Source organism: Schistocerca gregaria, chromosome 4 (assembly GCF_023897955.1).
Source record: "Schistocerca gregaria isolate iqSchGreg1 chromosome 4, iqSchGreg1.2, whole genome shotgun sequence".
NCBI lineage: Eukaryota > Metazoa > Arthropoda > Insecta > Orthoptera > Acrididae > Schistocerca > Schistocerca gregaria.
This window is the reverse complement of record NC_064923.1, coordinates 310,467,942-310,485,069: the sequence shown is the minus strand read 5'-3', so window position 1 is coordinate 310,485,069 and position 17,128 is coordinate 310,467,942. Positions and strand designations below refer to the sequence as shown.

Here is a 17,128-nt window from a genome sequence, read left to right as displayed (position 1 = left end):
GTGCCGTGCGTGTAATCATTGCTTGTACAGCCCTCTCGCAGTGTCCGGAGCAAGTATGGTGGGTCTGACACACCGGTGTCAATGTGTTCTTTTTTCCATTTCCAGGAGTGTACATTAAGGACGTGCATGAAAAACATCGATCCAAACTTTTCGTATCTGTACAACAGGTAGAGGATACTTTTCAAGTGTCACATGCCCTAATTTCATGAGCCACTGCGGAGAGGTTTGGAGTTTCGTACGGGACATTGGTGAAAACAATGGTGATCTGGAACACCATATACCGACAGTAAAAATTTTCCTACGCCTGGATCCGAACCGGCTTACTTACGAGCCAAGCGCCATCACACTAAGCATGCGTTAGCGACCTTTTCTTGTTTGTCATTTTGCTCGTTTTTGATCGTTGCATTTGTTTGGGGCTGACATACTATGACACCTATTCTAATTCATCGTTAATCCATTCACTTAGTTTTTTTTATTACAGAAGGCAGCTAACCCTCTGACAGAACACGCTGAGCTACCGTGCCGGTAATCTCGGCTACGGTGGCGGGTTGTTTCTAGCCCTAGTGAGCGATAAAAAGAGTTTCATGAAGTGCTTGAGCTACACACATATCTGGTGTGTATTACTCATGTGGTTTAAACGGCAAGCTTGAAGTCTGCGCATCTCTGTTTTATGTTAAAACTAGTGTCTCTTTTACTACAGTTGTATATAACTATTGTATCTTTCTTGCACATTTTTCTACTGATACGACATCTCCGTGTCCACTCATTTCTGTCTGACGCACAGATGAAGTTAACCTCTAGTTTCTCATTTCCGTAAAAATAATAACATAATGTCTTTTGCTCTGAAGTCCGTTGAAATTCACCATCCCGGTCTCACCTAAGCCTTAATGCACCGCTGATCATTCCTGACTACGTTATTAACAGTTTCGGTCGATCCAATTCGTTCTGGCTGCACTATAAATTTTGATGTTCGGTTCTCCACGTATCTCCTCTGTAGAGTATTAAGTCAATACGTTTCATATTTTTATGACTGCAACAGAAAATACTTTGACGTTTTGGTATGTTTCAGCAGTCTTAACACTCGGTCTTTTTTTATTATTTCACAGTGGTTTATTTGGCCACTGACGTGGCACAAATGAAATCAATGAGATCTATATCCGTCATAAATATTTCACTTATATTCCCCTGTTAAGTGGAGAAAAAATAATGAAAAATGTATCAGTAGCCATTATCTCAAATATTGCCAGATAGTATATATACATTTTTACATTTACGATTTTTTTCGAGATCGTGTGTTTCGAAACAGATTTTTCTTTGTCCACGACACCGCTGTTTGTCTCATTTGTATTTCCTACGCAATCTTCATAAGCAAATGGCGTGTTGTTTTTTACAGCTTCTACATACACAATGTTGAAGACTTAGCTGTCATTTTGTCATATCATTGACAGCTCCAACGCTGTTAAGATGGCTGCCAGCACATAACGAGTGCAGCAGCAGTTTTGACAGATATTTTGTGCTATTATCCATCATACCGATTCTGAACTGTGATCTTTGGTTCAGTGGTGACAGCAAGAGAACTGGGTCACAAAGAATCTTCCTTTGTGTTTCCGGCTACCAGCTCTTATTGATATAGGCATTTATTGATTCTTTTCATTTGGAAGAGTTGGCTCTCGTGTTAACATGTCTTTGCAGTTTGAGCATGTGGATATTCTTATTAAGTTTGTATTGTGCTGCTATATACCAGCATATTAAAACATTTACTGATTTTTACAATTTATTTCCATTTCTATACTAATCCTCGAGCTACGACATCAGCTGGTGTGAGAAATATTCTGAGACGTGAAAGTATGTTTCACTCTTAAAGGCGCCATTACCATTCCCTGAATGTACACGGTACCGTTTCTTCTGTCCAGCGAAAAGTCTCATGCCAGTTCACACTGAAGAGCCGACCTGGATTACTTGGCAAGCCATTGTATTTAGCGCGAGAGAACAATGGATCGTCTGCGTATTCCGTGGCAGTGATCCAATAGCAGACCTGCATTTGCAAATCAGTCGCCATTATCTGACACCGATCGAACTTACCTAGCCCTAGTGCCCTAGAGTTGAATCAAAGCGTGAAAAGCTTCCGTCAGTTCAGAAGATACATGCAATTTGTTTTCCGTGTCTAAAGATACAAGAAATAATCATCACATCAGAGAAGACTTAGAACAAAAAAATGCTACACCTGTACAAAATTCGCATACATGCTCAAACAATTAGAGAACTCGTGTAAAACACAAAATTGTTAGCAACACCGTAGCCGAAGAGACTCTGCTCTCCTTAGTCGAGCAGAATGGTTCCCCTGTTTCGTGAACTAGCAACGCATAGTAGGAAAGTGCAACTTACACAAAGGAGATTGCAAATAAAACACTCATGCGACCCATCCTAGAAATGTGCTGTGTAGGAAGGCACAAAGGGAAACACAATGCATCCTTAATAACCTACTCCTCGAAAATAGCAACAAGGACACGCTGCCGGACTTAAATCATGTGACGAAGGTATCTCCATCAGCAACTTCACACTCTCTCTCTCCTTGAGACACTGTGCAGAGCTTTTGCGTTCAGCTGAGGAGACCGGCTGGCCGCGGTGGCCGAGCGGTTCTAGGCCCTTCAGTCCGGAACCGCGTGACTGTTACGGTCACAGGTTCGAATCCTGCCTCGGTCATGGATGTGTGTGATGTCCTTAGGTTAGTTAGGTTTAAGTAGTTCTAAGTTCTAGGGGACTGATGACCCGAGATGTTAAGTCTCATAGTGCTCAGAGCCATTTGAACCATTTGAGGAGACTGGTGCACAATCTGTTCATGATTAGCTGCACATCGAACCTCCTCAGCCCTTGATGATAAAGTAAAAAGGGTTCGAACAGGTTACTTTCAAGTCCAGCCAAGACCAAATATATGTTGACGACCTCGCGCATTCCACCGTGAAGAGGCGTGAGTCTGGGCACACAATTGGGTCAAATGGCTCTGAGCACTATGGGACTTAACATCTGTGGTCATCAGACCCCTGGAACTTAGAAATAGTTAAACCTAACTAACCTAAGGACATCACACACATCCATGCCCGAGGCAAGATTCGAACCTGCAACCGTAGCGGTCACGCGGTTCCAGACTGCAGCGCCTAGAACCGCACGGCCACTTCGGCCAGCTAAACCTGTATGATTCCTACTTTTGCTGAAACTGGCTTTTACTCATTCAGCACTAAATCGAGGTATTTGTATTTTGGTATGAGATCCATTCCTGTGATTTCAGCAGTATTCTTAACTTCACTGGATACGCTTATAGACCTCAATTCCACACCGAAACACCAGCCAGAAAATAAAAATAAAAAATATACCTAGGTCCTCAACTCAAATGGTGAAAATTTCATAAAATTTTAAAACTACACACCAAGTTGGAAACCGTAGACGGAATTTTGTCTTTGTAGTAAATACCCTCCTCCCTTCATAGCTTTAATTCCACTAGTATGTAATGCATAATCATTGTAAAAAAACTAAACTAAACTCCTCCCGAACAGACCATGAAGGTCCCACTGTACCGACCGGCCGCCGTGTCATCCTCGGCCCATAGGTGTCATTGGATCCGGATGTGGAGGGGCATGTGCTCAGCATACCGCTCTGCCGCCCGTATATCAGATTCCGAGACCAGAGCTACTACCTCTTTACCAAGTAGCTCCTAAGTTTGCCTCAAAAGGGTTGAGTGCTCCCCGCTTGTCAACAGCACTCGGCAGACAGGATGGTCACCCATCTGAGTGCTAGCTCAGCCCGACAGCGCTTAACTTCGGTGATGTGACGGGAACCGGTGTTACCACTGCGGCAAGACCGCTGGCATCATCATTGTAACACACAATAATTTATTTAGTATGGATTCCCCTGTTTTGTCTCTCAGAATATTTGTACACTGATATCACGTACTACTTAGATACAACGTTTTGTGTTAATTCAGTTCGTACAATATACAATGTTAAAAATATCACGTTCTCATTGCCGTTGCAATACGCATATCCATGGATATGTTCTTCGATCTCTCCCATGGTGACAGTTTCAAGATTATTTTGCGCAACAAGGTAGTTTGTTGTGGGGAGCCAAGCAGCACATAAACTATATGTACACTGCAGCTTACATGCTTACTGCGCCTGTGTAGTGTGCTATAGTGTGGTCAGGTGGCTTGCGGAGTATGGATGTAGATGTAGATGTAATTTGCAGAGAGATGTTTAAATGTGATACATCAATCGCAAGGTGCGTTTAGTGCATTCACAACGACAAATGGATGCATGAATAGGACATAAAAAGAATTTAAGCGTAAAAAAAAACACAAACATATAGTTGTAAATAGAAAGTCACACTGAAATGAGCTACGAATCATCACTACAAATCTCATTTCGAGATATGTATCACTAAATAATTCTGTTTGTGTTATACGCCACTGAAGATTCCTAACTTGTTTAGATAAAACATTTTCGTTGGGACACAAATAACTCAGTAGCAAAAGGCGGAATTTGCCTTATCTGTACAATAAAGCATTACTGACTTATCAGTTTGGGAGAAATGACTGTCATTATTAACAATGATCTCTAGCTTTGTTGAACAGCCTTTCTCTCTAACCTTTCATCGTGCTTTTCGTGTTAGAGGAAGAGCCAGCAACATCTCCATGTAGGTCGCACTATCTTCTGGTTTCTCCGGCTTACAGACCTGTCGTCTGTATCAGTAAACAGGGGAAATTCGTTGCACAGAGTGAAGTCTAACACCAACGACAACATTTTGAAGGTTGTTAAGGGATATCAAAAATGGTTCAAATGGCTCTGAGCACTATGGGACTGAGGTCATCAGTCCCCTAGAACTTAGAACTAATTAAACCTAACTAACTTAAGGACACCACACACATTCGAACCTGCGACCGTAGCAGTCGCGCGGTTCCTGACTGCAGCGCCTAGAGCCGCGTGGTCACCGCTGTCGGCGTTAAGGCATATCATCTAAGTATTACGGGTGGTCTCTCGTTACTCGTCACACAGCAATAACGTATTTATGAGTTATTCGATTTGTCACCCTAGTTACCTTTGATTCTGTTAAAAAACAGTCACAAGAGTGAAAAGACCTGTAAAATGAAACCGCCAAAAATTAGAACGCAAAACACAAAGTAATGCAAGAACCCTCAGACGCAAAAGTACTGTGATGTGGTTGCCGTTCTTGTATTGCTTTCAATGAAGCAACGCTCGATGGTGCATATGGGACAATCCATTATTAAAGCTACCCATACTACCGAGTATTACTATTGAGGTATAACATAGCCGTAAAAAAAAACGAAACAAAAAAGATGGAGAAACGAACAGTGCTGAATGATAACAGCTTAAGGGTGAAGACTTAAGGCGGGCGTTCCTGTTATGAAAGTGTTATGAAGCGGAAATGGAAAAAGTTTATTTCCCTACAAGACATACAACACATAGCGTCGACGTTTGCGATGTTGCGCAGATATTTTCAGTGAAATGCAGGTATAAAGACAACTTGTGGTATGAAATCAAATTAAATGCAACTACTGAGTAAAGAATCACCGGCTACCACTGGTTCCTTACACCAAAATACTCAGAAAGGGTCCCTGAACAATCTTCGAAATTCTGTCGGTTGAATTTCGGTTTGCTTTGTACTGCGCATAGTTAAATAATGCTACTTTAACGTGACAACGGCGTCCCTAATAGATCTGGCAGAAAATAGTTCTGACTCCTAAATGTTTTATGCAGTTCAACGTAAAAAGAATGGGAGACTAACAATGTATCAAGGGTACTCAAAGACGTTGGTTGAATTTCTGAGGAATCTTGAGCCTGCGCTATCTCATTACCAAAAATTTCATATTTCTCTGCCAGTTTGTCCTCGATCATTTTGACTGCGAACATGTTTCTCACACACTTATACACGAAACGCATTTACATACAGTAAGTAATGAAAACAAATTTATGATAAAAAAATCAAATTGAACATCCGATTACATTTGCAACTTCCTGCAGACTCAGCTGCGGAGTGAAGGGCTAATTCTCGAATATATTACGTTTCTTTAGGACCTGTTTCTGACTAAAACTTCAATATTACTACATACTTATTAGCACAATTCGCAGCAACGTCGGCTGTTCTAAACACCATTACAGTTTTTCTTTATTAGACGCTAACTAGTTCCGACGAGACTTAAGCCTATGTACGATAATCAATGTCTCCATTAACCTCAGAAGTCATCAAAACTACATCAGAGCCGTTTCATGATCGAGCGAATAACAGACCAGTGCATCGCAACGCTACGATAATACGACACTGTGTCCTATGAACCGAGGGAATTTAACCAAGTAAGCAGTATGAGTAGATGAGAGTGGGAGAAATAAATTTTGCATAAAGCACCTGCTTCTAGTTCTTATCATCTGACTGATTATGGTGTTGTTGTCGGCTGACGGGGCTCCACAAGAAGAGAAACGTCGTCCTGAATGAAACGTAAACCAACACTTTTGTTTGCCTTCCTCAAAACATTATCTACGCGATCGTTTCAATTTATGTTGTTCGTAATTGTGATCTCTAGATATTTAGTTGCATTGACAGCCTTTAGATTTGCGTGGTTTATCGGGTAAAAGAAATTTAACGAAATCCCTTTAGTCATTCCGTGGATGACATTGCACTTTTTATTATTTAGAGTCAATTGAGACTTTTCGAACTCAACAGTATCTTGTCTAAATTATTTTGCAGTTGGTTTTGATCTTATGATGTCTTCACTAGACGGTAAACTACAGAATCATCTGCAAACAATCTAAAAGGGTTGTTTATATCGTCTGCTAAATCGTTTGTATAGGGCGTAACGAAAAGGTACGGCCGAAGTTTCAGGAAACTTTACTCACAAGCAGAGGAAGAAAATTTTATATGAACGTGGTTCCGGAAACATTTCCATTTTAAAACTCTGTTTCTTCAACTCTTCAACACATTAATCATCCGAGAAGAACACATCTGCATTAAAGTGAGGGTTGACACATTGTTGGATAAACCATTTGCAGAAGTGTACCAATGCAGGAAAGTCAGCTGCTGTTCATGGTTGTGATGTAACATTCTAGAGACAGTCATGTGGTCAAAATTACCTGTTACAGATAATTGGCTTACACTGACACTAGGATTCTTCTCAACTGCATGAGTTTCCTCCTCTAGTTGAAGTGTCCTCGTTCTTCTAGGCCTCCCCCAGTCTCGAGTATTAGGCTTAAACGTACAGTGCTTCCCTAAGAGGACTATCTGTTGCTTCAAACGCCCTCCTGACGGGACACTTTCGTTCTGGAACGCCACGGCCACTACCATCTGCTTATCCGTGCAGCATACAAACATCTGACGACTCTGAATTAGAGCACACCTCCATTGCACTGTACCGGAAACTAAGTGCGTGATGATCACTAAACAATCTTGATGCTAGCACAGCAATGAAATTAGTCAAGTGTAAACATCAACTTCGTTCAAATGGAACGACAAACACGGCGGTGAACCTAAGAATTAAGACTTACTGTACATTCTAACAAACGTAACCAAGAGCGTATTTTGAAAATTAATGCAAGACAACGTTTCACGTAACGCTAGGACATTCTAGTTCTGTGTGTTTCCCATGATACATGTGATTGTTAAGAGAAGTAGAAAATGAGCTCTAACATGGAAATAAAGTGTTTTCCGACCCTTGTCCCTATAATACATGTTATTCCTGTGTGTGTCAGCAACGTTCCCTGAAAGTTTGATCACACCTTTTGTTAAATCCAGTATAAATTAAGAACAGCAGATGGGCTACAGCAGTTCCTTGGAGCCGGCAGATACCGCCATTAGACAAGGTGAATGTAAATATTTAATGAGATATTCGAGTACCAAAATACAATGTGTAGTTTGGCCATACAGATCAAGGCAGAAGCTGTACCAAAGAGAAACATTAAGAGGATGTACAGCAACATACTAGCCTTGAAGGAATGAAATGCAAACCGGTTTAATAGGCTCTAACCACTCTCGGAGTAACAGAATAGCCGTTCTCTGCCCCGTCGTTGTTGCTGCGACGTGAAGCCTACGTTATAGATTCTTTCCAGCTAGTCCATAGTCGCGGATTTTAAATGCGCCGCTGCTATATGTGCGGCCCCAACAGGAGAAATCGAGCATACCTGTGATGATGGCAAAAAGCCTTAATACCTAAGAGCAATAATGGTTAACGTGTTCTACGTGCCTGCAGAAGGCAATGAAGGATTGTGGAAGATACGCGGCTAGCTGGAGTCACTATCAAGGTGCGGATTATCGAAAGAGAACGAGGAGGAGTGACATGTTTTCCTTATGGGTCGAAATGAAAAAAAAAAAAAAAAAAAACACAGGAAAAGAAAGCTCCAGAAAGACTCTTTCACTCTGTAGTGAACTGTGCGGTGTTTTGAAACTTTCTGTCAGACTTCGTTCTGAAAACAGTTCCATAGGGTGTAATTAAGCTACCTCTCCTCGATGTTCTCCCTTCCACGAGGGCGAATCCAGTGAGATATGCAGGGCTTATATAAACTTGTACGGACAACTCTGACGAAACACTGTTCATGTTCTTTTCTTTTGATGAGGTCCAGTATCCGCACCAGGAAATAAAAAAAATATTTGTGGTACAGACATATGTACCAGGAACATTGTGACAGAACGAATGATTCACAAGAACAGGATCGCCTCTATCTTTATTGCCGGAATCACTTGAAAACACTGCCACCTTACGATTCGTTACAGCTCTAATCGTGTCACTGTGACTGAAATCGTCCTCAGCACGATAAAAACGTTAATTCACCCTCTCATCCGAATTTTTATTCTGACTAAAAATATGCGAATCATCGTCAAAAATCTCTAAATATATTTCGGATTCGTTCATTTCCTTCCGTTTCCTGAATAGAGCGGAAGGAACTTAAAGACTAAAAGTAACTATCTGAAATAGCATAATATAATCAAAAATTACATAAACGCAATAAGATCTGATACTGGTGTATAAAATAAATCACAGCAGGTGGCATGTACAGACAGCGTGTAGAAAACGGACGGCACGTGAAACACGAGTAAACTCGGGATCCGTCCGTATTGTGTTCAGTTATGTCAGTACAACTATGACGCTGCATCTTATTTTGCATTCATGTCGTTTGAAAAGAATGAGCGAGGTACTAACAAAAGCGGAACTGTGTGGACAGGTCGTGAGTCGTTCCCGGGTAGCTCATTCAGTAAAAGCATTACCCGTGAAGGCAAGGTTCTGGAGTTGTATCCCGGTGCGGCACACAGTTTTAACCTGCCGTAAAGTTTAAAAAATGCTTCTGCTATGTCGCTGACGGTCGTACCAAACAGAAGAGTCAAAGCCCGTACTTCAGCAGGAAGCATGTTGCCCAGCAATGAGTAATCAAAGCCATTAAACACAGCCAATTTTTCATTGCAACTACAGAGGTTTTTCTTTACAAAACCGAGTGAAATAAATGGAAAGCCCTTTACATATTTCTTTTTTATTTACTACAGTTAATACTGCTTTCACTTCCGTTGATTTCAAAATTCATTGTTAGATTCATCAGACGACCTGATGACCCTGACCTTCCGACAATAAATTAATTAATAAATAAAAAATTAATTTTCAGATGTCTATGACAAAAAATATGAAATGGTAAGGAAAATATCCCATTGGAGCAAAGATGATAATTGATGATCAACCATTAGAAGAAGTTTCGAGTTACACTTATCTTGGTTGTGCTTTCCCTATCAAGGATGATGAAGTGAAGAAAAAGATTCATCGATTTTAATATATTTACGCAATTATAAGGTGAGCAATGAATGGTAAGGTTAGAGAAGGGATTCAGTTGTTATAAGACTGTGGCTGTGCTGACACTGCACGTGGGTGCATAAAAACAAATACAATCGTGTGACACATGGTTCCTCACGTCGGTGAGAGGATCTGCTTTACTAAACAGTTAACCCGGTTCATGGCCGCCCGATCCATTTGCAGGTTGCCTATGTAACGACTTTTAGTGGCAACAGAAGTTTGATTTTTCAGTATCTCACATAATTATAGATAAAATTTAGAAATTGAAAAAGCTGTCGTAATCTATTCGTTAAGTGGTGTAATCTTCTGTTTAAGACTTAACACAGTAAGTCAAGAAGAGAACGAGAGCACTTAGCGACTTTGCACAAACTTTACTCATAACCTCAAACCTATGAAATTTTTCTCAATGCAGCCCCCTGCAAAATAATGACAGGAAAAAAGTTTATAGTTTATTAAATTTTCGCTCTTTATACAGTAAAATTTCAGTAATAGCCATGACGTTTTAATTTATTGCTTCTTTGTTACTAACTCTATTCACAACACATTTTGCAGATAGTACCCGCGTATACTATTGAACATACCACCAAAATTTTATCATTGTACGACACACAGTTCAGGAAATATAACGTCATAAACATTAAGATGCATGAAAATCTAGCTTTTGAAATTGAGCAGAGTATACTCATGAATATTTGATAATGAGAGCTCTTAGCGACTTCGAACAAACTTTACGCATAATTTCAAACCTTTTCTAAACTTCTTCTCGATTAATGCATTAACTCACTTGTTAAGTAATCAGACGCCTGATGTCGTTTCATACATGGGAGTTCGATTCTTTAAGAAATCGGGAGTGAGGGAGGAGTTTACTGGCACTTGCTAAAAGATAAAAACATTGGCTGGTTGCGAGTAGGAGTCGCGCACTGAGGTCTCGAACAAACTCAGTTCTGTACATAGACAGCTCATCCATCCTGGAAACCGAGAATCTCAACAACTACTGCGTGTTATCGATATCGATACTGGAAATGTATTAGTCCCGAAAAACTAAGACCATATCAGAATCTCTATAGTAGTTCCTCAGACTGGTCTGGACATACAAAAAGAAGCCAGCAGGGAACGTCAGCTTACATAAATAGAGAGAGAAAAATTAAAAAACTATTTTCTATTTACTCACTAAAACATGACTACAACTTACATTTCAGGTTTGCATGCAGCAATATTCGTCATTATGCTTATGGCGTGTGTATGTTCAAATGGCAATAGATATTTTTATGTGATATAATCACAGTTTAACAAGTTTCAGACTTTTTACTTCACTCGTACTGTGAAACCGTTCTTCTTGACCAATTTCATGATTGAAGGTCAGTGGGAAGTATCGTATAGGTTTTGACGAGTGAGTTGTCGAATATCAAAATATATGAGCTAAATGGGCGTATCTTTTGATTGAAGTGACTCAAAACTTTAAAAGTTTCACATCACCAAGGCACCATTGACCTTAATCTGTCACATAAATTTGAACTTGATACATCCACCCGCCCCTGATAAAAGTGGTTCTTAACAATCGGACAGACGAACACACAGATAGACGGACGACAAAGCTATCCCATAAGGGCTCCGTTTTTACAGATTGGGCCACGGAACACTAAAAATGGAACGAAAAGAATGAGTAGCAGTTGAATATGTTGTTACTGAATTACAGAATTCCCATAAACAAAGAATTTGGGAAATTCATGTACGGAGGAAAATAAAATTGCACACCTTGCCCTTAGACGACCGAGCGAGGTGGCGCAGTGGTTAGACACTGGACTCGCATTCGGGAGGACGACGCTTCAATCCCGCGTCCGGCCATCCTGATTTAGGTTTTCCGTGATTTCCCTAAATCACTCCAGGCAAATGCCGGGATGGTTCCTCTGAAAGGGCACGGCCGACTTCCTTCCCCATCCTTCCCTACTCCGATGAGACCGATGACCACGCTGTCTGGTCTCCTTCCCGAAACAACCAACCAACCTTAGACCTCATCGTACTGCGAGTAGTGTTGTTGGAGGAGGAGATTACTGTTTAACGTCCCGTCAACAACGAGGTCATTAGAGACGGAGCACAAGCTCGGATTAGGGAACGATGAGGAAGGAAATCGGCCGTGCCCTTTCTAAGGAACCATCCCGGCATTTGCCTGAAGCGATTTAGGGAAATCACGGAAAACCTAAATCAGGATGGCCGGACGCGGGATTGAACTGTCGTCCTCCCGAATGCGACTCTAGTGTGCTAACCACTGCGCTAGTGTTGTTGGTCGACCCCTGAAGACATGACAGGAAAACTGAGGTCGAAACAGGATAGTACCCAAATCCTTGAGAAGGAAATCAATCCGATAAGTAAAAATTATTCAAATGGCTCTGAACACTATGGGACTTAACTTCTGAGGTCATCAGTCCCCTAGAACTTAGAACTAGTTAAACCTAACTAACCTAAGGACATCACGTACATCCATGCCTGAGGCAGGATTTGAACCTGCGACCTTAGCGCGGTCGCGCGGTTCCAGATTGTAGCGCCTACAACCGCTCGCTCACACCGGCCGGCAAGTAAAACCGAGTCGTTGCATTAAATGTCATATTGAAAAGAGAGCATAATGACTTTGCTCTTAAGTTTTGCAGGCACTGGGGTCACTATTTAGTTTCGACACACCAAGAGTCTCAGTACCATAGGGGCTGTTTCCGTGAGAGTCTCTGTTGTATTACCGGCCGGTGTGGCCGTGCGGTTCTGGCGCTTCAGTCTGGAACCGCGTGACCACTACGGTCGCAGGTTCGAATCCTGCCTCGGGCATGGCTGTGTGTGATGTCCTTAGGTTAGTTAGGTTAAAGTAGTTCTAAGGGACTGATGTCCATAGATGTTAAGTACCATAGTGCTCAGAGCCATTTTCTCTGTTGTATTACAGTCACGGTGCCTCAGAGGGTGCTACACTCGACGCTAAGATCGCTGTGCGATTGGCTACTCACCAGCAGCAACAGCAGTAGCAGGCTGAGCAGCGGCAGCAGCGGTAGCGACGACATCGCGGTGTGGGAGAGGCTGTGACGCCGGCGGTGCTCGCGCGTCGGCGGCATCTGGGCGACTGTGCGCGCGGTTCAAGGTCAGCCGGCGGCGGCGGCGACGCCTCGGCAGCCGGTGGGTAGGCGGGCGGGCGCTTTCCTCTGGTGGGGACGGCTCTCGGCTCTGCCGATGGTGCCGGTGGTGACCTAGTTGGCGCTTCCGGACGGGCCGCTGATCTCACGCGCGGGAAAGCGCGCCGGGAGCGGCTGCCCAGGGGGCGGCGTCTCCAGCGCCGCTGTCCCGTACCTCTCCAAAATGACTGGTCCACAAATAGTATGTTCTGTGTTTCACGTATACCTACAAACTGCTGTGATGTGCGTGTCATTGTACCACATACAATATCTGATCGAAAGTATCAGGAGACCTAGTATCAACCTCATCCAAGGAGCAGGTGTTGTAGTCACCTTTTCCGATCTCTGCTATCCATCCATCCGTCTTTAACGTGCCTAATTTCTCTTTCCATTTTGGCAATCTGTTTTCTGTCACTCTTTCGACATGATATTTCCATTTCCATCCATCCGTCTTTAACGTGCCTAATTTCTCTTTCCATTTTGGCAATCTGTTTTCTGTCACTCTTTCGACATGATATTTCCATTTCATTCTGTCCTCTTCCCTCTTGTCATTCAAAAATGGTTCAAATGGCTCTGAGCACTATGGGACTTAACGTATTTGGTCCTCAGTCCCCTAGAACGTAGAACTACTTAAACCTACCTAAGCTAAGGACATCACACACATCCATGCCCGAGGCAGGATTCGAACCTGCGACCGTAGCGGTCGCGCGGTTCCAGACTGTAGCGCTTAGAACCGCTCGGCCACTCCGGCCGGCAAAAGTAACATCACATCCTAGATAAGTGAAGTGGGATATTTGTCTTAAAATTTTCTCACTTATTATTATTTTCGATATGACTGGATTCATTCTTTGAAACTCATTTTCACTTATGTTCAAATACAATTAAGTTGAAATACATCACCGTTTTGCTCAGTCTATATACTGCTCTTTGTAAAATTATCTTCTATTTCCTGATTAATTATCTGGTCATCGGAATATAATATAGTGTTTAATGGTACGCTACATCCCATTTTAATTCCCAACTGTATTTCATCTTTCCACTTCATAACTACGCCGTCAATACATAAACTAAATAAAGTGAGTGATAGACTGCGCCCTTGTCCAACATCAGAATTTATTAAAATTTCATCTGACCTTTTCGAACCAGAATTTACAACTATTTTTATATTTACATATAGACTCTTTATGGTATTCGTATTTACATATAGACTCTTCAGGATATTCATAAGGTGTTCAGGAAAACCTTTAATTTCAATATTTCAAAAAAAAACTTTTTTTTTAAATTATCAAGGGGCTCCTCATAATTAATAAATGCTAAATTCGTTACTAAGTCAAATTCCATTTTCCAATAATTTTTATTATTATAAATATACATTGAAGAGTCAAAGAAACTGGCCTAATATCGTGTAGTGCCTCCGCTAGCACACCCAAGTACCGCAACACGACGTGGCATCGACTCGATTAATGTCTGAAGTAGTTCTGGAGGGAATTGACACCATGAATCCCGTAGGGTTGTCTATAAATCTGTAAGAATACTAGGGGGTGGAGATCTCTTCTGAAAAGCACATTACAAGGCATACCAGATATACTCAATAAAGTTCATGTTTGGGGAGTTTAGTGGCCAGCGGAAGTGTTTAGACTCAGAAGAGTCTGGACGTATGGGGTGTCGCATTATCCTGCTGGAATTGCCCACGTCCGTCGGAATGCACAATGAACATGAACTGATGCAGGTGATCAGACAGGATGCTTGCGTACGTTTCACTTGTCAGGGTCGTATCTAGACGTACCAGGGGTTCCATATCACTCCAACTGCGTACGCCCCACATCATTACAGAGCTTGAATAGACCCCTGCTAAGATGCAGGGTCCATGGATTCAAGAGGTCGTCTCCATAACCGTAAACGCCCATCCGCTTGAAACAATTTGAACGAGACTCGTCGGACCAGGCAACATGCTTCCAGTCATCAACAGTCCAATGTCGGTGTTGACGGGCCAAGGCGAGCTTTGTGTCGTGCAGCCATCAAAGGTACAAGTATGGGCCTTCGACATCGAAAGCCCATATCCATGCTGTTTCTTTGAATGGTTCGCACTCTGACACTCGTTGATGGGGCGGCATTGAAATCTGCAGCAATTTGCGGAACTGTTGCACTTCAGCCACGATGAACGATTGTCTTCAGTCGTCGTTGGTCCCGTTCTTGGAGGATTTTTTTCCAGCCGCAGCGATATCGGAGATTTGTAGTTTTACGGGATGTCTTGATATTCACCGTATACTTGTGAAATGGTCGTACGGGAAAATCCCCACTTCATCGCTACCCCGAAGATGCTCTGTCCCATCGCTCGTGCGCCGACTATAACACCACGTTCAAACTCACTTAAATCTTGATAACCGGCCATTGTAGCAGCAGTAACCGATCTAATAACTGCGCCAGACACTTGTCTTATATAGGCGTTGGTGACCGCAGCGTCGTATTCTGCGTGTTTACGTATCTCTGTGTTTGAATACTCATTCCAGTACCAGTTTCTTTGGCGCTTCAGTGTATTATCATTTCACGAACATCTCTTTCTGAAACTTGATTGTTCTTCTGATATTATTGCATAAGTGATAGTTTGTAGTCTTTGACTAACAAGTTTCTCATAAATTTTATATCCTGCATTTAGTAAAGGTATTCCTCTATAACATCCTGTGTCATTAATATTGCCTTTTTGAACTATAGAAATAACTTCAGGTGTGTTCATTGCTTCAGGTACGCACGAGTTCTTACAACATATGTTCAGACAAAATTGGTGGAGGCGTAATTCTAAAATGTTTCCTCCATAGTTGATTACACCTAGTAAAGCATTATTAATATATAGAGTGCGCACTCTTCCCCTTTCATGACAGCTTGGACACTTCTGGAGACACTTTTAGTCGGGTGGGCGAATGTATTTGGAGAAATGGTAGCCCGTTCTTCCTCAGGAGTCGAAACTACGAAAGTAGTGTCGTTCGACGCTCGTTTCCCCAGCGAAGTCGAAGTTCTGACGTCTCCCAAAGCTGTTCCGCTCAGGTTAGGCCTTGACTCTTGGCGGACCACTTCGTGTCCGGAACGTTATTGTCCTCAAACCATTGCCTCACTGGGCACTCTTTCATCCTAGTCTTGATAATCATCGTCTCGGAACTGTTCCTCTGCAGTACACAGGGGGACAAAAAGCTGTAAAACTATTTCATATCCTTCCACATTTAACGCTGTCTTAAGCGCACTACACATGACAGGTGACTTTCTCCTGCATTCGCGAAAACCCAAACCCTTGCGTCGGTTTCCCACCAGGTACAGCGTGATGTAGCACTCCAGGTCTCTCGTTTCTACACTGAGATGCTAAAAATCGTGGGTTACCTCCTTATATCATGTCGGCGCTACTTTTCCCCGGCTTGGTGCAGCAACTCGACATGGCATGGGCTCAGCAAATCGTTGGAAGTCTCTTGCAGAAATATTGAGCAATGCTGCCTCTATAGCTGTTCATAATAGCAAAAGTGTTGCCGGTGCAGGATTTTGTGCTGGAACGGACCTCACGATTATGTCCCACATATGCTCGATGAGGCTGATATTGGGCGATCTGGGAGGCCTAATCATTCGCTCCAGTTGTCCAGAATGTTCTTCAAACAAATCGTGAACAGATGTGGGCTGATCAACTATAAAAATTCCATCTTTCTTTGGCTGCAAATTGTCTCCCAGTAGCCGAACACAACCATTTCCAGTTAATGATCGCTTCAGCTGGACGAGAAGACTCAGTACATTCCATGTAAACACTGCCCACGCCCTTAAGGAGCCGCACCAGCTTTCACAGTACCCTGCTGACAACCTGAGTCCATGGCTTCGTGGTGTCTGCACCACACTCGAACCCTGCCATCAGCTCTGACCAATTGAAATCTGGACCACGGTTTTCCAGTCGTCTAGGGTCCAACGGACATGGTCACGATCCCAGGAGATGCGCTGCTGGCGATGTCGTGCTGTCAGCGAAGGTAGTCGTGTCGATCGTCTGCTGCCATAGCCCAATAAAGGCAGATTTCACAGCAGTGTTTAACGGATACGTTCGTCTTACATCCCATATTGATTTCCGCGATTATTTCACCAGTGTTGCTTGTCTGTTACCACAGACCACTCGACGCATGCG

The 17,128-nt window shown here is 42.5% G+C and overlaps 1 protein-coding gene across 1 annotated transcript in view; it reads right to left on the bottom strand.

The window, feature by feature from the left end:
- LOC126267274 (uncharacterized transmembrane protein DDB_G0289901-like) overlaps positions 1 to 12,946 on the bottom strand; it is a 154,307-nt gene extending 141,361 nt beyond the window's left edge. The window contains exon 1 of the mRNA XM_049972342.1: positions 12,820 to 12,946. Within this exon, the coding sequence (XP_049828299.1) occupies positions 12,820 to 12,924 (105 nt within the window). The 5' untranslated portion in view covers positions 12,925 to 12,946. The remainder of the gene's footprint in view (positions 1 to 12,819) is intronic.
- Positions 12,947 to 17,128: the final 4,182 nt, after the last annotated feature.